The sequence below is a fragment of the Neoarius graeffei genome, chromosome 6 (genome assembly GCF_027579695.1).
Source record: "Neoarius graeffei isolate fNeoGra1 chromosome 6, fNeoGra1.pri, whole genome shotgun sequence".
In the NCBI taxonomy this organism is placed as follows: Eukaryota; Metazoa; Chordata; class Actinopteri; order Siluriformes; family Ariidae; genus Neoarius; species Neoarius graeffei.
In genome coordinates, this window is record NC_083574.1 from 46,970,943 (window position 1) to 46,993,333 (window position 22,391).

Here is a 22,391-nt window from a genome sequence, read left to right on the forward strand (position 1 = left end):
GGTGCCAGAGAAATCCAATCCTACACGCACACAAGGAAATCGAGCTATTGTGTGAGGTGCATTGTGCACCCGAGCCACAGGTGGCGCTACACGCCCCATCGTGTTGGTACACTTCCGGTTGTCGTCATGAAGAAGAGCTATTCAAGAGTGTAAACAAAGTTATCAGTTCCGTGTTCTCCATTGCGCGTTTTTCTCCCGTCCATGAATTTTAATATATTCAACTCTTTAAGCTGAATGAGCATGAACTCTGTCTCCTCATTGCTCCAGAAGTGCACGTTTCTGCTCGCCATTTTCTCTTCTTCGTTTGTTCCTCCTGACCTCTTCTGCTGCTCGCTACTACTGTTGTCATGCCGACCGAGGCTGTCGTGTTTCCCGTTTGTGGTCTCGTCACTTCCGGAAGGGGCAGTGCTGAAGTAAGTAGCTCGACTACGTAGCTCGATAGGGTTTACATACACTAAGTAGCTCGGCTAAAATCGCATAATCTAGGTTGTGTAGCTCGATTACGAGAAATCAAGTTCGGTTCAATTTCAGCCTAGCTAAGGTGTTTCCATGCCATTTAGAACTTCGATTTCAGTCGAGCTACGGTAGAAATTCGATTTTCTCTATGTGCATGTAAACGCACTCACTGTCTGAAAGGGATATTGAAACATTGGAAGGAGGACATCACCATCATGGGGGGCACTGTTGTTTTCTCAAGTAAAACTTAAATTCGGTGAACTGTTGAAAACAAAAAGCTACATACAAAAATTAAGAAATTAATTTGGCCAATGCCTGAAATGAAAATGCAGTATTTAGCAATTTCAGAGGTGTCAACAACAGCTTACTTTGTGTACTATGAAAAACTGTAGGACATACTAAATATTTTTTGTCTGAATTTGTAGCAACAGTTTGTAGTTGTTGTCCTGAATATCTATAGCTGCAAAGGAAGCTGGAAGAGAGAAGACTCCGACTGCAGGAGCAAGCCAACAGGTGAAATTTTCCATCTTGGACTCCAATGATGGTTATCATCAGAGGTCTTCTATTACTTTGTGAAAGTCTAACAATATAAAATTCCTTGCTTACAAAGGTCTGCATAAGGACCTAATATTACTGAATGAAGTTTACCCATTAGTGATTAGTTCATGACAATAAATAAGACAAGTTGGAGTGTTGTTTCATAGTTGACACTTCATGTTTCCTTTTTTTTTTTTCTTCTCCTGGTGGTAGGGACTACAACTTTTAAACATTCTTTTGTCATTGGTTCACTAAATGAAAGGGGGGAAAAAATCAATGTACGTGTGAAAACTCTTCTGATCTAATTTCTTTAGCCCTGTAGCTAGTCTCTGATCCAATGAGCTGCCTTCAACTAAATAATCTACAACCCCAAAACAGAAGTTGGGACAGTATGGAAAATGCAAAAAAAAAAAGCAGTGATTTTCTAAATTTACTTGGACTTGTATTTCATTGCAGACAGTATGAACTCGAGATATTTCTTTTGTCCGGTTAACTTCATTTCATTTCTTAATATACATCCATTGCTGTGTGTCAGGCCTGCAACACATTCCAGGAAAGTTGAGACGGGGCAATTTGGGGCTCGTCATGAGGTAAAACAAATAATGTGATTTGAAATGGGTGAGGGGCGGCACGGTGGTGTAGTGGTTAGTGCTGTCGCCTCACAGCAAGAAGGTCCAGGTTCGAGCCCCGTGGCCGGCGAGGGCCTTTCTGTGTGGAGTTTGCATGTTCTCCCCGTGTCCGCGTGGGTTTCCTCCGGTTTCCCCCACAGTCCAAAGACATGCAGGTTAGGTTAACTGGTGACTCTAAATTGACCGTAGGTGTGAATGTGAGTGTGAATGGTTGTCTGTGTCTATGTGTCAGTCCTGTGATGACCTGGTGACTTGTCCAGGGTGTACCCCGCCTTTCGCCCGTAGTCAGCTGGGATAGGCTCCAGCTTGCCTGCGACCCTGTAGAACAGGATAAAGCGGCTAGAGATAATGAAATGAGATGAAATGGGTGATTGTCAACAGGTAACTGTAATTATGATTTTAATAAAAACTCAGTTCTGCCAGTCAAGATATGAAGGGATTTGGCTATTTCACCCTCTATGATGCATAATATTGTTAAACGATCCAAGGAATCTGGAGAAGTTTTGGTGTGTAAAGGGCAAGGGTGCAAGCCTAAGTTGAACCCTCATGAGCTCAGATGGCACTGAATCAAGAACAATCAAGGAATCCGTTAACTCTCCAGGAGCGCTTTTGACTTCTCTGGTCTCTGAAGCATCTGGGATGGACCACTACACAATTGAAACATGTATTCTGGTCAGGCATCTGGTATTCCATGACTTTTTGGAAGAAGTGGATGCCGTGTGCTCCAGAGTAGAAAAAAAGGACCATCCAGACTGTTACTAGCAACAAGTCCAAAAGCCAGGGTCTGCCATGGTATGGGGTTGTCGGTGCCCTTGGCAAAGGTAACTTGCACATCTGTCATATCAGCATTTAATTCAGAAAGTATATTGAGATTTTGACTCAAAATATACTGCCTTCAAGACCATCTTTTCCAGGGATATTTCAAGACAATCCAAAACCACATTCTGCACATGTTACAAAGGTGTGGCTGTGGAAGAAGAGGGTGCCTGCCCCCAATAGAGAATGTGTGGCAAATTTTGAAATGGAAAATAACCCTGTACTGTTGCACACTTTAAGACCTGTTTGCCGGAAGAAGGGAACCAAATAACACCTGAAACACTTTCTTAAATTGTTTGTGTTGTGAGAAGGAATGGCAACATTTTATAATGTGGTAAATGCTTTACTTTGCCAACTTTATTTGAAATGTGTTGCAATATCAATTTAAGTATTTATTTTGAAAAACAAAATTCATGAGGGAAAACATCAAATAATGTGCTGTTGTATTGTTTGGAGTGCAATACGGGTCAAAGATTATTTACAAATCATTGTTTTCAGTTTCAATTTCAACAATGTCCCAACTGTTTCTGATGTAAGGTTTTTTTTAATTTATAATCAGGTTCCTGTCACGGTAGGAAAAGGTTTTTATATAACACGTCCTTCTTAGAAATTACACCAGTAAGTAGTTCTTGAATGTGAGTTGACTTTTTTTTTTTTTTTAATGAAATGGATTGTGAATCTGGCCTCATTCTGCTGTGCAGGATTTGGAAAAAGCTTCAACATTTTGTGTTTTTGTTGCAGGAAGTTTTCTTCTGTGATTATGACCCCTGAGGAGCAGGAGCAGCGGGTTCTGTATGCAAATATATTAGAATATGAACAGGATCATGTGAGTGTGTATGGCGATTGTGTAGATTTCTCTGAATATGTATGTGATTTGTTTAAATAAGGCCATTACCTGTGTTGATACAGACCATTTTCTTTTAAATTGTGTGTGGTTCTTTTAGGATTGGCCTAAAGTATGGAAAGCCAGCCTAAAGAAGAATCCAAATGATGCCACTTTGGTTTCAGGGCTGGTCACCTATCTTCTTGGGTATGAAAAGCTCAAATATGCTAACTTCCTTTTGAACAAAAGGATGTGGTCGGTAAACTTTTTCGTTTACAAATAGAATCTGTCATGCATTTATTTTGATCATGACAGCAGTTACTATATTGCATATAACACATCTGCTTTTTTTTTTTCTTTCCCCCGTTTCCAAGCTGCCCAGAACATCCTGTTGTGAAGCTGTTAAAGAAGCTCCAGTATCAAGTGTATAACAGGCTGTACCCCATAATAAGCCAAACTGTTCCTCCAAGCCCAATACCTGGCCACTCTGTCTCTTTAAAGCCTTCACACAGTGCACAGAGCCTGCTGCTCCCTCAGAGTCCACCGAGTCAGCTCAAGCCTGGCCTAATCCACAGCCTGTCGGATGCCTCCATTTCACTCTCGCCACTGCCTGACCTCAATGCGAATGACACGGCATCCAAAATAGGTTCAGAAGAGCTCCCGACCCCAGTCCCTCCAGACCGGGAGAACTCCTTTGAGGATCTTGAGCAGTATATGACCCAGCTGGACTGGGCTTCAGCTTGTGCAGATGACACAGTTTCTGATATGACCTTTGACATGAGCCACAGTGACGTGGAAGCTCACATTCAGGAAGTGGAGGAGCGAGCTTTGAAAGAACACCTGAAAGTCATAGTCAAAGACATACACAATGCCATTGGTAAGCAAACATGATAACATGACCTTCTACAGCTGCTGAAAATCAGTTTGGAAATCATGACTGTCGGCTGAATGGCTGAATTAATGCCTTGGTCTTTCCCTGCTTTAGATCGTCTGCTGTCTCTGTGTCTGCTTTCTTTTGAATGTCTTAACACTGCTAGCTCCAAAGACCAGTGTGTAGCATGCATAGAGGAAGTCTTCTTCACCCCAATATGGAGCCCTCTACTGGCCCTTTTTAGGTATTCCCTTTTTTTTTTTGTAGCATTTGGTATTACAGACACTAAATATTAATCAGTTAGTGTTGTGATTATAGGGATCAAGTTCTATGTACCCCGCCTTTCGCCCGTAGTCAGCTGGGATAGGCTCCAGCTTGCCTGCGACCCTGTAGAAGGATAAAGCGGCTAGAGATAATGAGATGAGAAGTTCTATTTGCCTGCAGAGTGGCACTAAAGCTGAATCCCAAATATTTGATCACAAGCAAATGTTGCACAAATACACTGGTAGGCAGTGTAGTCCATTAACATTATTCTTTTTTTTTTCACAGAACCTAAATACATTGAAATAAAGAACAGTCATGATGGGCAACAGTGTGCAGGGTTTAAATAAACACACACAGAGCAGCTGGATCTCTTGCTTAACACACATTTAGATGGCGTTTCACAAGCAAATTAATTGGCAAGTCGTATGTGAAGTGATTTTGAGTCAGGCGAGTTATAGCAGAGAAAACACTAAGGGGGGGAGATCTGGTTGCCCTCCAGGAGTCAGGTGGAATAAGTTCAACATGGCAGGTTCTTTAAGTGAACCTGCCTGGTCTTGAAATATTTCCTTGGAAATGAGCAAACAGTATCATGCAACAGTTTGGACACCACCTAATTCACGGAATTGTGTGTTTGGTGGGTTCCCTCTCCCCCTTATTACTGGCGCCGCTTCTTTATGTCTAAAATAATGATGAATGTCATTTCTCTTTACTTAATTGAGCAGTTCTTGACATGGATTACTACAGTTGTGGAATACAGCTATTTAGTTTGTTTTTATTGTTTACTGTTTGATCTGAAATGCATTAAGAAGGCAAGAAAGTCCACTAATTTAACTTTTGATGAGGCACACCTGTTAATTGAAAAGCATTCTAGGTGACCACTCCAAATCTGGGCATGCTGACGTTTGACGGATGGTAAGAAAAGGCAGGCAGGTAGTCCTTACAGTCCTCCCAGCATCGCTCAGCACCAGTTATAGGCTGATGATCAGATAGGAAGGCTGGATGAATCGTCAATGGATGCAAGCATGGTTTTCTCGCATGCAAATAAATGAAGCTGGGCTACTTCTAACTTGCAACTCTAGTGCAGTGTCTAAAATCACTCACTCATTCACGACTCACTATCTAGAGAATTCTGTATAGAGGACTATATAGTGAGCTCATTGGTAAAATGAAAAAAACACTTTTGGACACTCCGCCGCCGTGCCGTTATCTATGTCATTACTGTTGCACAATTAAAACGTGCCAGATCAGTTGGCTGGTGGGTTTTCAAAATAAATACTGCGTGTTTTTTTTTTTTTTTTTTTTTGTGAAATTCTAAAATATTCAACATTTCAAAAGTCAAATGGAAACTTATTTACATTTGTACATATTCTCTTGTTGCTGCACCGGGTGTTCCTCTATCATCTGACATTTTTCTTTCAGCGCAACCACAGTGCATGATGGTCTGTATTGCTTGGTTAGTGACCATCGGTTGTACACTACTTTTCACGATGCATTGTGGGATACTAGGAGTCCATTATATAGGGTGTAATAATTCTCACTATCCATTCGGACAGCACTACAAAATGGCGAACTCGCTATATCATTCATTCATTTCATTTATTATACAGGAATTTTTAAAAGTAACAGACAGTTACAGTTTAAAGGGCCTGGCTCAGCTTCAGCTGGTTTTCAGCAGGTTCCTGTTCTGCAGCACATAAAACAGGAGTACAAGACACCAACACCAGACTGACAAGTATAGACACCACAATACAGTACAATAACAGCACAAAAACGTGGGACAAGGATAAAAGTAAACAAAAGAAAACAATATTACACAGACATAAATCAGTTAAGGTTTTGAATAATGTCAGTGTGTGCAAGTATGTATGATGTGTTAGTGGTTGCAAGTATGACTATTCAGCAAAAGAAATATATAATAGGCTTGGCACGGTTATGGGAAAAAAACTGAACCGTACGATACGCCTGTTGCGGTGCAATACGCGTATAAACCGCGGTACCCCTATTTTAAGACGTTCGCCAAAAAAAAAAAAAAGCCGAATGCCCGTATGAAACCACGTGGTTCTCTTTCGCGCGATTCTTGAAGTGACAGCGGAGTGTGGATGGCAAGTGCAAAAATGGCAAGTGGGAGTGGAGAAGGCAGGTCGTCGTACATAGAGGATGCCCCCGCGGCGTTCAAATCAGGTGTGTGGGAACATTTTGGTTTTCCCATTACATGCGATGACGCCGGCAAAAAATCAATTGACAAAAACGTCACAGTATGCAAGCTTTGTAAAGTACGAATGCCGTACACTCGTGGGAATACTTTAACACACACATCTGTTCAAAAGTAAGCTTTAAGAACTCATTTTTATTTCTTCCAATTATGAAAACTCTGTATGTGACAAAAGACACCTGGTTCCTCTAGATGCCACAACATGGCAGCAAACACTCCTGACACTTTGTACAAATACTGTAGTAAATAAAAAAGCTGTTGAAATCATCCATGTCTTCCCTCTTGCTGTTTCAAAATACTACCTGGCTTTTCATCAGAGATTGTTCATAAAATGTGCTTATGTCAACTCAAACTCAGTTTGTGCATGATTATTTCATTGTAACTATAATTTTAACCTCTCTTAAATGCTGTATCCTAAACTATGTTTACTTAAGGTAAATAGTAGGCTATATGCCCAAATACAGAGTACTTAAGATTAAAAAAAAAAAAACCGCAATACGTACCGAACCGCAGACCTCAAACCGCAATACGTACCGAACCGCGACTTTTGTGAACCGTGCCACCCCTAATATATAAGCCTTTTTAAAATGAGTAATAGATGGTGTTATTCTGATGTGATGTGGAATATCATTCCATGTTTTAGTGTAAGTGTGAAAGAATGATCGCTGGCCATAGGTGTTTCTAAAGGCTGGCACTGTAAGAAGTGCCCTAGTTACTGATCTTGTTGTCCGCCCCTGTTGCATGTTAATTGTTGGAAGGAACACAGCAAGACTAGCTATGGGACGGTTTGATTGTAGCTGAAAGTAAAATGTCATAGTATGGGTGTTAATGTAGTTCTGAAAAGTAAGAGCATTTGAGTGGGTGAGTGCAGTACAGTGATGTGTCCAACTAGGAAGTTGATGGTGGATCTTAAATGCTCTGTTGTATAATCTAGCAATTGGTTCTGTGATTTTCTTTTGTAGTGAGAGACCAAATAGGAAGACAATAAGATAATGTTGAGAGAATAATTGCGTGTAAATGTGTGTGATACTGAGGGTGACAAATATGGTCTGATCTTACTATAAACATATAGCTTCTGATTAACTTTACTTGCTAACTTGTGTGTTCTCTGTAAGTAAGATGTGAATCCAAAATCACCAAGATATTTATAGGTTTTTGTGGTCACAAGGTTTTGATTTGAAAGGGTAATAGGGACAGAGATGGACAGGCTTTTCCTTTGGGAATAAAAATACATACATTCAGTCTTCTTGACGTTGATGGTTAAATGATTTGTTTACTATCGTCCACTGTATAGTGAGTGATTTTGGACACCGCATAGATTTCCCATGGTGCACATGTTCACTAATGCTGAATGGAGGTCTGTGGTGGGGAATTCACTAAACACTACAAAGAGAGCAACACTGCTCCCTGTAGGCATGCTTGGAATATGCACTGAGGAAGCGGTCACCAGGCATGATCACATCACTGCAGGGAAGGATCTCATCTCATTTATCTCTAGCTGCTTTATCCTTCTACAGGGTCGCAGGCAAGCTGGAGTCTATCCCAGCTGACTACAGGCGAAAGGCGGGGTACACCCTGGACAAGTCGCCAGGTCATCACAGGGCTGACACATAGACACAGACAACCATTCACACCCACATTCACACCTACGGTCAATTTAGAGTCACCAGTTAACCTAACCTGCATGTCTTTGGACTGTGGGGGAAACCGGAGCACCCGGAGGAAACCCACGCGGACACGGGGAGAACATGCAAACTCCACACAGAAAGGCCCTCGCCGGCCCCGCGACTCGAACCCAGGACCTTCTTGCTGTGAGGCGACAGCGCTAACCACTACACCACCGTGCCGCCGGAAGGATTTCATGTTAGGGCAATATAGTTCTGTGGCTCCAGGAGTCCGTCAGTGAAAGGACATCTCACACACGCAAGGTGTGTGATGTGTAAAGTATATGAATGGCCATTCATGTCTTAAAGTAATAATGACGGATGTCGTTTCTCTTTACTTAGTCGAGCGGTTCTTAACCTAATGTGGATCACTACAGCTGTGCAATAGGGCTATTGCCTTTTTTTTTTAAACTGTTTGATCTGAAACACATTAAGAAGGTAAGAAATTCCACTAGTCAACTTTTGACAAGGCAAACCTGTTAACTGAAAAGCATTCCAGGTGACTACCTCATGAGACTGGTTAAGATAATGCAAAGTGTCATCAAGGTAAACACTGGCTACTTTGAAGAATCTAAAATATGAAACGCATCCCCCCCCCCCCCCCACACACACACACACACACGCACACCTTTTGTTTACCACATTCCATGTATGTTCCATATGTTATTTCTTCAGTATTTTTCTACAATGTAGAAAATGGTCAAAATACAGAAAAACCTATGAATGAGTAGGGGTGTCCAAACTTTTGATTGGTACTACATTTACGTCAGTAAGGAGCAGCACACTGTTCTGCAAGAGAAATAATTAAATACCATACCTGCCAAGAATACAATCTCAACAAAGCATACAGGAGTTAGAAAAGAAAGCAGGTCTTTCAGACCAGGGTCTGAAAAGGTTCCTATTTATTTATTTATTTATTTATTTATTTATTTTTGCAAATATCTTTTGAAAATTTACCAAAGTTGATGATTCAACTGCGAAGAGAATCTCTTGAAATCATTTCAATGCAAGTGCTTGTGCAGTCTAAACAATAGATGGTGCTCTTAAGCTAAAGGCAAATGAAGTTACAGTCACTTCCACTATGGGTAGAGAACCTGTTATGCAAACCAGTAAACTATAGAAAAGTAACTTGTAATCTTTCCAGTGCTGAACACACGATTAAGGACACGTCACTATCAGACAAACCAGGTTTTGTAAATGTACAGATTATAGATCCTGTTACGCAATCAATAACTTGTTCAAGTTGTCCTTCTAAAGGCCAAAAGTGATTAAAATCCTTTGGTTTTACAGTATTTATGCAACTGTTTTTAGTTTCTCCCTATGAATATTTTAGGAAGGTGCATCGAGATCGCGAACTGGCTTTTGAGAGCAGTGTTGTCCTGTACCGTAATGCCTCACCTGGTGATGTTGGTGTAGCAGTCAAACTGTTCCCCAAAGACCCTGATGTTCTGCAGGGTTCCTACCCATATGAGTCTGCAGTGCAGGAGCTAAAACTCCTGTGTAAATACTGCTGTCCTCAGAAGAAGCTCGACTGCATAGGTGAGATCTGTTGGCACAGTAAATTGAGTAGTAGTAAAGAAGTAATCAACTGATCTAATCACTCCTTTATTGCTTTGTTTTATCGGGAGAATAATTGGCTTCCAATTTCATGGACCATATTAAGCAAGCATTGAATTTGGCTGAAACCTTTTTTTTTTTTCTTGTTTTCCACACTTCAGTGAGAGCCTTAAGACTTATTTGTGCCTGTGCTGAGCATTATCGTCTCCTTCAAGAGAACGATCCATCACCCAAAACGGCAGCTATGTAAGTAGACCAAGTATGACTTGTGCACTAGTGGCTGCTCATTGTGCGCTCTAACTGCTTTCATTCTTTTGCCTTGCATTAAAACAAGTTTGAGATGGATGTGAGGAAGTTGATGTGCAGGTTTTTGAGTTAAATAGGCGACCTCTTGCATGTCCCTTTAGCAGTCTGTCAGATTTCATCAGGCCCCACAGACGCCAAAGCGTAGCAGGAGGGCTGTCTTGGCCCTAGGCCCTCAGCGGGATGCTCTGAACTAGTTAGCGTGCTATATGGGTCGTCCTGTCTGGAACATGCTCAATCCATGACGTGGTGTCACGGGAAAGTGACAGAGTACTCTTGGAAGAAGAGTCTGAGGATTGGTCAATTGCGGTACATGCCGGGGGAAAAAGGGGAAAGTCGAATGCAACTGTATGAAATGATAAAAAGAGCTGTTTGTTTAATCAGTTATGAGTATTGAATTTGATGTTTCCTAAACATGATTACATCACTCACTAGTACAAGCAAAAATGTCTTAATCGCCCTAAATAGTGTGAGCATATCGAGATCTAAAATCAATGCTGGATATTTAGAGTTTGGGAAGTGTGTTGGGTATATGGAATTAATGTGACAAACTTTCCCTCTCTCTTTTAAACCCAAGCTGAACTTTTTGTTCCACACGCTGGAATTTGCTGGGTTGGCTGTTAGAAACAGCCTGTGCGTGCAAGATGTTAGTGCAGCGGTATCTATTAAATCTAAGCAGCCCACACAAACTACTCTGATTCTGTGTCATTGGGATTTTTAATGTTTTCATGAGGACAAGTAAAATGAGCTCACTCGGGCATCCTGTTAAAGATTAACAAAACCCAAAAATAAACTCCTTTATACTGCTGGATAATATCCATACAAGACACGTTGGAGTTCACCTGTTCATATTCGTACCTCTGTACAAATTTTATTTTAAAAGAAAAACCACGTCCCTGAGTGCTGCCATCTTGACTCTCTCCAAGGTTCAAATATCACGCTTTGAGTACAAATTGTAATATCGCCTACACCCTACATGACTTACCAAGGCTAGAGGATCTCGTGCATGCATCACTTCTAAATTGCTGTAAAACTGAACGGTGTCGGAGTGCCAGGCATTTGGGCGGGGTTTTTTTTTTTTAAAGCCAGATTGACACTTGTGACATGCTTTTGTTTTTACATCTTTTTAGATGGCAAAAATTGCATTTTTATGGAAATAGGATACGTCTGATTCGTGTATTTTGTTGCCAGTAAAAATCACATGGTTACAGAATTTCTGATTTAGATTTTTAGAATTGGAAGCCTTTGTCACACGTGCATTACAGCACAGTGATGTTTTTTTTGTCTGTATTCAACCCATCTGAAGCAGTGAAGGTGCGTGCGCGCGCACAGCAAACGCAGTGGTGCTCTGCAGTGATGTGCAGGGTTTAAGAATTTTATTTTGTGGTTCTGTGTTAAAGGTAAACAATGTTCTAGCGTGCCATTAATGTTACAGGTGGGTATTTGGTTTCAGTGCAAATGGTTGTGTCCAGGTAAACCTATATTTAGCAATTTTTTTTTTTTTTTTTTTTTTAATGGGTAAATTATTGGTTTTATTTTTAATTTCCACGTGCAGAGGTGTGGATGCAAGTACCCTGATCAGCAAATGGTGTTTATTTTTGGATTTTGTTTGATTTTAAGCGTGAGAATGACTTGAACCATCACCACTCTCGGAAGCTGTGGGTTGGTTTTTTTTTTTTGTTGTTTTTTTTTTGAGAACCTTTTAAGGGGTATTTGGGTTACATAAGTGTGCATGTCTATTTCAGTCAACAGTGGTGCATTTTACAGATTTCCAGAAACTTGTGGCCAATTTGGATTCATTGCGTATGAAATATGGGGTTTTGTGTCCAGTTTGAAACCAGAGTGGGTGGGTGTGGGTTTTTTGTTTTGTTTTTTTAAATCAGTTAATGTCATTCCTGGAGCTGTGTGGGGCTTTGCCCTCCGAGTATGGTTTGAATTCATTGAAAATGTTCAAGGGACACCCCCAACCCCGGTTTAAAAAACTAAAAATAAAAAAAAGTTGTAATAACTATGATTTGACACAGCAGTAATGGTTGGTGTGTTTTTGGCCTTTTTGCAATTTGGGTTTAGTTTGTGCCTGACGGTTAGGGCTTATGAATTTTGCTCATGCATGTCTGCACAGGAACAATTAAAGTATTGCAACCCTCTCTCATCCTATTGCATTGTCTCTCATTTCTTTTTGTCTGTTTATTACACAGACTAACACTCCTTTACACAGCTTTATTTTTTTTTTCTCTTGAACAGTAATTGTTGTCTTGTTCTGTGCTGCATTGTCTCCATTGTTTTCTTGTCTTTTAAAATGAAGAAGGGCTCTCGTGGTGCTTTGTCAGAGTTGATCTGGGAAGCCTGATCCCCTGCACAGCACCTCTCTCCATATTTTTCACTCTCTTACCTGAGGGCCTTTTCACCATGCTGTGAACTTTCATTCTTTTTCCTCATCTTGCGTGTCTGTCGAATTATTGACACATGAATGCATCCTTATTTAGTTTGGCAAAAGCATGCTCTGCAAAATTTAAGCGTTCCTCCATGATCCAAGAAAAACTAAAGTTCAAATTCTCATCACATTTAGTCATTCAGGCAAGTCCTGAAACTGGACATTACTAGGTATTAAGTAATTATATACGCCTGGAATTGGAGCTATTTTGGCATGGCTCCACTATGTGAAGCTTGTTACATCCACCGCTTGCTCAGTTGAAAGATCTCCAGTGTCCAATGGGCCAGCAAGAAGGGGGACACCCAGGTACTTTCTCACGCAAGCACTCCTCAGCTTGTAGTGCGTGTGAATGCTTGTGTTTTTTGCCAAGTGGTGACTTTGAGGGATTTGCACTTTGCATGAATGCACCATCTGAAATATCAAGCAAGTGTTGCCTCTAGACATGAAAGTATGAAGAATTACTGTTATTTAGAGGTAATGTGATTTCTTTCTTTCTCTTTTCTGTCCCTTAAAGTGGAGCAGATGATCTGTTGCCCATTTTGTCATATGTGGCCTTGCGTAGTGAGCTGCCCCAACTCGTCTCTGAATGTGCTGCACTTGAAGAGTTCATCCATGAGGGGTGAGTGCATGTGATTTAACACCCACTCATCCTTTTCAAGTCTGCAATATGCCTAAATATGCAGAATGCTTAAATAACACAAGCACTTTTTTAATAATGGCAAATTGGTAGCGCATTAAAAGGGCATTAGGTTATATGGTATGCTTCACCAATTAAAATGGGTATTAGAGTTCTTCCTTAGTGTAGCTGATTGCAAAAGGATTCAGTCCCATCGTGTTTTCTCCTGTGTCCTCCTTCTGCTTGATTTCATCTTGCCCCCACTCCTGGGTGCTAGGGCGCTATTGCGTGCCTACCAAGACCGCAGCCAAGAGCTCTGTTTATCTGCGTAAAAGCCACCCCTTTTTACAGCCTTGTTAGATTGGCAGTGATGAGGGAATTTCCGTCACACACTGGTTTGCCTTTTTCCCTTTCTATAAAATACAAATAAAACTCCTCTCAATGTTTTTGTAACTTTGTGGTTTGGAAATATTTGAGGACAGAGCAGTTGGGACTCGGTATGCTGTATGTTTGAGAAGACCCCATGTGACTCCTCTTAATTATCCAGACTCTAATTATTAGTTCAAATTACAGCAGGTTTTTAAATGTAAATTACCAGTTTAACATTTTGTTCCTGGTCTTAGCATTTTGCCTAGAGGTGACGAGCTCAAATGCCACTCGACTCTTTATTTAAAATGCCTCTCTTCATCTTATTATCCAGTGTCCTTGTTCAAGAACCTGCGCACACACACACCCAGTCTATTAGGAAAGTGATACTCTGGGAAATCCTTTGCCTTACTTTGTAGTATTTTTAAGCTCCTGTTGTATAGTGGTTTCCCCTCCATGAGATCTGTTGGATCAGTTTTAAAGGGTTTGTGAATGTTTTCCTCAGGTATTTGATTGGAGAGGAGGGCTACTGCTTAACCTCAATGCAGAGCGCCCTGACGTATGTGGAATCACTGCACTTGGGTGGAGCTTTGCAGCTGGCTGCCAAACCCTCCTGAGTCAGGTAAGGGACACTGTACAACTCGTTCATTTAAGCACACTGTACAGTGAGTCACAGTAGGTGTGGATGGTGCATGTACATGTTATTGAACTCAAAATTCAGTAGTCATCACTCCTAAAGTTGACACCACCACAAAAAAGAAATGAATAGATTGCATGTCTTGAAGTAGTTTTAATCTTCTTGTGCCACAGAAATTTTCCAGTAATTCAGTTTTTTTTTATTTAATAACGCACCATAGATTTTGTTTATAGTTAACATATTTCGTATTATGGAACCTTCATGAAACGGGTTACAAAGATGCCAAGGTTGCGAACAATGAAATGCCAGAAGGCAGAGAGAAACAACAGAACTTAAACCACAGAAAGCCGAGAATGTCAGCTGACAGTTACTCAACGCTAACAGCACAAATTATCAAATGTATTGTTTGTTTGAAATATTTAACTGTAGCCTGCAGAAATGTTTGAATTTTGTTTTAAAAAGTCAGCATGTAAGCTTAGTTTTCTAAAAACCGGAAAAAAGTAACACGAACTGGACTGCAAAGCATCGTTAATGTCCATATTATGTTGCACATTTATTTCTACAACTATTGTAAGGATATTTACTGTTGATAAAATGAAATACAGTGCCAGTCAAAAGTTTGGACACGCCTAATTCAGTGGCTTTTATTAATTGGCCCTTCATGTTTTAAAGTAATGATGGACGTCCTTTCTCTTTAGTTAGTTGAGCGGTTCTTGACATAATACCGGTATGGATTACTACAGTTGTGGGACAGGGCTGCCTTTATTTTTTATTTTTATTATTATTTTTTTAAACTGTTTGATCTCCTGCATTAAAAAAGGCAAGAAATTGCACTAATTAACACTAATTTAATTGAAAAGCATTCCAGGTGACTACCTCATGCAGCTGGTTAAGAAAATGCCAATAGTGTGCAAAGCATCAAGGTAAACGGTGGCTACTTTGAAGAATCTAAAAAATGAAACGTATGTCTAGCTTTTTGTTTACCACATAATTCCATGTTATTTCATAGTTTTCATGTCTTCAGTATTGTTCTATCGACCCCTTCGCATGTTTGTAAACAAACCGACCGTTGCCAGGATGCGCGCGCAGCCTGGACCCAGAAACAATGGTGCTGCCCATAGACCGGCATTATGAGCTGTCAGATTATGCCAAACAATTGTCGTTACAAGATCGAGAATGCTACATAAATAAGTTAATTCTAACAAGTGGACATCGCCTACCGGATCCGCGTTTAATTAAAGAGTGGACGGACGATGTTAGTAAGTTCCCTGGTATACAATGGCCAGATATATACTCGTACCTTATTGACCAGACTTCAGTGTACACCCACGAAAAACTTCGTGCTTACAAGTCTTTAGACGCATATGATTGTGTGGGCATGTACAACTTGATTAACAATGGGACATTCATATTCATTTTGTTTTAATCAAATGATGCCAGTGATGTGATGGCAATGTGGCTTTAGCTACAACAGCAAATACCAACACTAAACAGCAATTTGCAGGAGGTAATGGCATGAAAGGAATGATGGTGTAAAGAGTGCAGCTAAGAGAAATCAGAGCTGCGTAAAAAGCGAGAGGCAGAGAGCAGAAATGAAACTGAACGGGGCGGGAGCTAGGTTAGAGCAGTCAGCGTAAGTTGGCATTTAGAGTGAGGGCACACAATTTTACCTTTCCATCCTTGCTTTAAAATTGTGATTTTCGGCATACACAATGATGGCACAAAATCTGGACTGCTTGAGTCAAGCGAGACCTCTCCTTCAAACAAAACTGCATGCAAAGCTAAGTTAGCATGCTAACAATATTCATTACATTGTGTAACTATGACCCAGATAATTAGACAAACGTTACCAAAGTGTTTTGCTACATCAATAAACGAAGACTAGAAAGAATAAAAAAGAAAGATTTAATAAATAGCCTGATCTTACCTGTGATGAAGTGGGCGCTGCAAACCCGCGCATTTTTGATAGTGCTTTCATCCCAGTCTACACGTTTGATGGCTTGTAGTCATAGGCTGCTGGGCCATAGAAGGTTCACGCTGCACGCTGCATGCTGCACACTACACGCTACACGCGTGTAAAGAAAAGTGGACAAACGTAGCATGACTTGCTCTGGGCCATAGAACGGCGTTCACGTTGCACGCTGCACACTTCACGCGTGAAGCATGAAATGAACATGCACACTTTTTTCTAGGCGTGAAGATGGAAATTCCAGTCAATGCATGCGGTCACCGCCGCGCCAGCCAATCAGAACGGGTCTAGGGAGATAACTCTATGCTTTCAGGGGAAAACTTCAGAAAAAATATAATTGAATGGTATAATTGAAAAATAGTTCTTCATCGGGATTGTCAAGCAGATTATAGAATGTTCGGTGAAATTCACCACGGGTTTCTCTCAGAAGGAAGTGTTCTCGGCTCCAAATTCTGTTCCTTTTTCTCTTCCTCTGTCTCAGTAAAAGCAGAATGAGGCAATCGTCGTCATCCGAAGAGTCCATATTGTTGGTTACTCGGTCAAAGTAGAACAGACGCAACACGTGAACATCCAAGCATGAAGTTTAATGGCCCAGGGTCCGGTTCTTCACGTGAACGTGTAGCGTGCAGCATGCAGCGTGCAGCGTGAACCTTCTATGGCCCAGCAGCCATAGACGTCGGCTTGGAATGGGTGAGATCCTGCTGGAATTCTGTACATTTTAACCCCATCACTGCTATGATTCTGACACCCGACAACACAACAACTAGGCATTTCTGAGTCTTTTTTGGGTCCAGGCTGCGCGCGCAATTTCCGCTTGCGTATGAATGACGTTTACTGCGAAGGGTTCTATAATGTAGAAAATGGTCAAAATGCAGAAAAACCTATGAATAAGTGTGTCCAAACTTTTGACTGGTACTGCATTTGGTAATATTTGTAAATCTGAGTAATAGTACGGTATAAAATTGGACCTTTTTTCTGTCATACAACTCTAAAGTTAGCACGAAGTGCATTCATCTCCCTTTTAAAGACAAAATTGAAGTGTTTGTGGCAGCTTGTTTAGTATGTCTGAGAAAGCGATGCCTGTACATTGGTGAAAGACTTGCTTTTGATTCGACAATATACTGTTTACAAAGATTTAATACACTAAGTGCAAAACGTTTATTATAATTTGAGATTTGTATAGACCATGTTTAAAAGTCGTCTGTTGTGTGACCTGTTTTTTTTTTTTTTTTTTTTAAATTGTTCAAACAGTGGTAAGGAGCTGCATTTTGTAGACTGCCTGCTTTTCTGCTTCGTCCTTCAGTCCAGGACAGGAATTTTCTCATCCATCCTCCATCAGGGCTGCAATATTAAACCTCCATCTTCCATTCAGCACAGATTGTAGGAGTGGTTACACAAAGTGAGTCTAGAGCTTTCCAGCCTCAAAAGCGTGAGAGCTCTGGATCCTGTTGTGTTACAGAGTTGCGTCCCAAATGGTCTCGGGTTAGAGGAATGGAATCAGGTTAATGTTATGAGGGAGTTGTTTTGGGTGTTTAACTCATTTAATGGGAAAAAAAAATGAAATCAAATAGCGTGACTAGTTTTATTGTCCCTTCATCCTACTTCTTTTGTTTTTCTCAAACTGTAGTTGTGTTAAGTGCTTTTACTGTGAGTGAATAGAAAGCTAAAGCACTATACCAATTGCTTTTCTCTCTCTCTCTCTCTCTCTCTCTCTCTCTCTCTCTCTCTACCCAGGCTAGAATAAGATCTTCTCAAGAAGTATAATGGCATAATTCATTTGTTTAAAATGACTCATGGAAAGTCATGAGTGGCAGAGGTTGCTATGACTGACCTTTTGTTGTTGTTGCAAATTGTGCCATTTTGTTTTATTATGTAAACCTTGAAGAAAAAATATTGACCTGCTATTTCAATGAGGGGAAAACGGGAATCTGTTCACTTCTGGCACAGTATAGTTAATATATTTGAGCACGTTTCAGACAAAGATCATCCAACTAACTTGGCATATATGCTTTGGTGAATGATGTTCTGTCAGGTCGTTGCAGGTTGAATAATGAATGGGATTTCTTGAGCTATCCTGGTCTTGAAAACAGAATGGTATGAGGGAGATGCCAGATTTCTTTCTTTATCTATCCATTCATCTTTTGGTGAACTGGATCAGCACTGAGAAGCTTGGACTGCATATTTAAACATTTCATTAAATAATCTTTAAGGTTCATATAGTACATTGCACTTTATATAGTCCTGTTTTCTGTACTGCTGCTTTAAAATATTTTACTGAACTAAAGTTCCTGATGTGTACTGTTTTACAAGTGTTCTTTCAAAAAAAGAGTTGTATTGAAAGGAAGAAAAGTTTTGAAAGGGTAACTGGTAGTTTTGCCAACATCCACTATGTTTAGATTTTATACTTTTTTTTTGTTTTAATGTGATGACACTTGGATGCTTCAGTGTGTATTTTTCTCTCCATTTCAATTACACAAACTGAATGGTGAGGCAGGAAGAAGGTCTTAATGTGCATGAATATGAAATGCTGAAATTGCTGTGTACCAGCTATCTAATATAAATGTATGTAACCACTGTTTAATATAAATGTGTATGTCATTTTTTTGTGTCGTAGTGTATGTGGATCACTGGCTGCTGTCATGTTAATCAGTTGTATGTTTGCTGTATTCTTAATGTGAATTTGTTCAAAAGAGTACAGGGGGATTGTGTGGTATCTTGGATTTTTCTAATAATAAAAATGTAAGCAAACTTTTGTCCTGGTTTATCCTTCATAGGTAACTGGTACAAAGGCAGAACAGTTAGTTCAGCTTTGGTTTATTAAAAAATGTCTTGATTTTCAGGTTTGTCTGCCAGGAATATAGAAGCAGATTTGTAGAATGCTGCAAGATATTTCATGCAGAGTAAGACTGGATAAAACATGTCGGCCTTAATCAGAGGGAGGGGCAGCCAGTAATCTCTTGTATGCCCTGTCTCATGTCTAGTGTTAACTCATTGACCAGCTCATTTTCCTCTCCCAAAAAAAAAAAAATTCCTTTGTTTTGCTTGCTACAAGGAACACTCCCAGTGCTTCTGTCTGGTGGTGGCACAGTGCAAAACAATTCCCAAATAAAACCTTGTCATGCAGACTCTACAATGCTGAATATCTCATTCCAGCAAGGGCACATTTTTGGTAGTGGGTGATTTTTTTTTTTTTTTTTTTTTTTTGGGGGGGGGATCCACTATGGCCAAATTTAATGGTATCCAATTTGTAAGTGTGTGTGGGGGGGTGTTCTGAGGGGTTAGTATCTTTTTTTTTATTTTGGCTAACAGTTTCTAATGTTACCCATGCTGCCATTCAACTACCGAATGGGTGATGCCAGTAGGATTGAGGCTGCATTCCTGCTTGGAGGCTAGTCAGAAATATAATTATAAGACACTTGAACATCACTATGTTGTGATTTACAAATCAGGAACTCTGTTGTCCCATTTCCCCCACCCTGAGTAGGGGGCATGTCAACAGTGCTAAGACACCTGCAGCAGATAGTAAGATTAAAATGGTAATTTTACAGGTTAACTATTCACAGGGGGGCGGCACGGTGGTGTAGTGGTTAGCGCTGTCGCCTCACAGCAAGAAGGTCCTGGGTTCGAGCCCCGGGGCCAGCGAGGGCCTTTCTGTGTGGAGTTTGCATGTTCTCCCCGTGTCCGCGTGGGTTTCCTCCGGGTGCTCCGGTTTCCCCCACAGTCCAAAGACATGCAGGTTAGGTTAACTGGTGACTCTAAATTGAGTGTAGGTGTGAATGTGAGTGCGAATGGTTGTCTGCCCTGTGATGACCTGGCGACTTGTCCAGGGTGTACCCCGCCTTTCGCCCGTAGTCAGCTGGGATAGGCTCCAGCTTGCCTGCGACCCTGTAGAAGGATAAAGCGGCTAGAGATAATGAGATGAGACTATTAACAGGTTTCCTGATAACGTTGCACTTTAGGGCTAAAGAGTGAGTTTAAAGATGCTCTTAAGCAAAGGACTTTTGTCTCTGTGGTTTTCCTGGACTTGCTCATAAGATGGAGTCTTAAGAGCTTCTTTTCAGTGTGTATCCTCGATATAGGCATTAGTAGTTGCTAAAGGCATTCATACTGTCAAGAAAAAAAGCACAACTTTATTCATCACACTTGTGAAATTTCCTCTCTGCATTTAACCCATCTGAAGCAGTGCGCACACACGTGAGCAATGAGTGTACACACATACCCAAAGCAGTGGGCAGCCATGCTAACAGTGCCTGGGGAGCAGTTGGAAGTTAGGTGCCTCGCTCAAGGCCGTCCCATATTAACCTAACCGCATGTCTTTTTGACTGTGGGGGGGGACCAGAGCACCCAGAGGAAACCCGCGCAGACATGGGGAGAACATGCAAACTCCACACACAAAGGCCCTCGCTGGCCACTGGGTTCAAACCCAGAACCTTCTTGCTGTGAGGTGACCGTGCTAACCACTACACCACCGTGCCAATGAGGTCATGTGGCATTCATTTTTAACCAAAAACCAATGAAATATAAAGCGTTAAAATATAACATTGTATGTTAAGCATTACATATATAGTGCTCAGCGTAAATGAGTACACCCCCTTTGAAAAGTAACATTTTAAACAATCTCTCAATGAACACAATTTCCAAAATGTTGAAAAGACAAAGTTTAATATAACATCTGGTTAACTTAAAACGTGAAAGTAAGGTTAATAATATAAACTTAGATTACACATTTTTCAGTTTTACTCAAATTAGGGTGGTGCAAAAATGAGCACACCCCATAAAAACTACTACATCTAGTACTTTGTATGGCCTCCATGATTTTTAATGACAGCACCAAGTCTTCTAGGCATGGAATGAACAAGTTGGCAACATTTTGCAACATCAATCTTTTTCCATTCTTCAACAATGACCTCTTTTAGTGACTGGATGCTGGATGGAGAGTGATGCTCAACTTGTCTCTGCAGAATTCCCCATAGGTGTTCGACTGGGTTCAGATCAGGAGACGTACTTGGCCACTGAGTCACTTTTACCCTGTTCTTCTTCAGAAATCCAACAGCAGCCTTAGATGTGTGTTTAGGATCATTGTCATGTTGGAAAAGTGCACGACGACCAAGGGCACGGAGTGATGGTAGCATCTTCTCTTTCAGTATAGAGCAATATGTCTGTGAATTCATGATGCCATCAATGAAATGCAGCTCCCCAACACCAGCAGCACTCATGCAGCCCCACATGTTTCACTGTAGGCACCATGCATTCTTCTTTGTATTCCTCACCTTTGCGACACCATACAGTTTTGAAGCCATCAGTTCCAAAAACATTTATCTTGGTCTCATCACTCCAGAGTATAGAGTCCCAGTAGTCTTCATCTTTGTCAGCATGGGCCCTGGCAGACTCTAGGCGGGCTTTTTTGTGCCTGGGCTTTAGGAGAGGCTTCTTTCATGGATGGCATCCATGCATGCCATTCCTCTGCAGTGTACGCCATATTGTGTCACGGGAAATAGTCACCCCAACTGTAAGTAACTGCAGTGAACTTGCATGCCGATTTTCTTCAACCCTTCTCATCAGAAGACGCTCTTGTCGAGGTGTTAACTTCCGTGGACGACCTGGACGTCTCTATGAGATGGTTGCAGTTCCATCTTTCTTAAATTTTTGTACCACTTCTGCTACAGTATTCTGACTGATAAGTAAAGCTTTGCTGATCATCTTGTAGCCTTCACCTTTGTGGTGGAAAGAAATTATTTTCTTTGGGGAATTCTGAAGAGAAGTTGAGCATCACTCTCCATCCAGCATCCAGTCACTAAAAGAGGTCATTGTTGAAGAATGGAAAAAGACTGATGTTGCAAAATGTCGCCAACTTGTTCATTCCATGCCTAGAAGACTTGGTGCTGTCATTAAAAATCATGGAGGCCATACAAAGTACTAGATGTAGTAGTTTTTGTTGTGGGGTGCACTCATTTTTGCACCACCCTAATCTGAGTAAAACTGAAAAATGTGTAATCTAAGTTTATATTATTAACCTTACTTTCACATTATAAGTTAAACAGATGTTATATTAAACTTTGTCTTGTCAACATTTTGAAAATTGTGTTCATTGAGATATTGTTTAAAATGTTACTTTTCAAAGGGGGTGCACTCATTTACGCTCAGCACTGTATAATGGGGTAATAACTGAAATTAATAATTTAAATTATTTTACACTTCTGGACAATAACATTTTTATTCCTAGTATGTTTTTTTTTT

At 40.7% G+C, this 22,391-nt stretch overlaps 1 protein-coding gene across 4 annotated transcripts in view; it reads left to right on the forward strand.

Annotated features, from left to right (window-relative positions):
- vps9d1 (VPS9 domain containing 1) overlaps positions 1-18,902 on the forward strand; it is a 56,587-nt gene extending 37,685 nt beyond the window's left edge. For 2 of the 4 annotated variants that reach the window (XM_060923725.1, XM_060923727.1), the window contains exons 7-16: positions 917-969; positions 3,180-3,264; positions 3,383-3,468; positions 3,636-4,138; positions 4,247-4,376; positions 9,606-9,811; positions 9,991-10,075; positions 13,081-13,185; positions 14,054-14,170; positions 17,406-18,902. In XM_060923725.1, the coding sequence (XP_060779708.1) occupies positions 917-969; positions 3,180-3,264; positions 3,383-3,468; positions 3,636-4,138; positions 4,247-4,376; positions 9,606-9,811; positions 9,991-10,075; positions 13,081-13,185; positions 14,054-14,165 (1,365 nt within the window). In that variant the 3' untranslated portion in view covers positions 14,166-14,170; positions 17,406-18,902. Of the gene's footprint in view, positions 1-916; positions 970-3,179; positions 3,265-3,382; positions 3,469-3,635; positions 4,139-4,246; positions 4,377-9,605; positions 9,812-9,990; positions 10,076-13,080; positions 13,186-14,053; positions 14,171-16,635; positions 16,830-17,405 lie in introns of those variants that run through there. The other 2 variants (XR_009654888.1, XM_060923726.1) reach the window with 2 other exon arrangements.
- Positions 18,903-22,391: the final 3,489 nt, after the last annotated feature.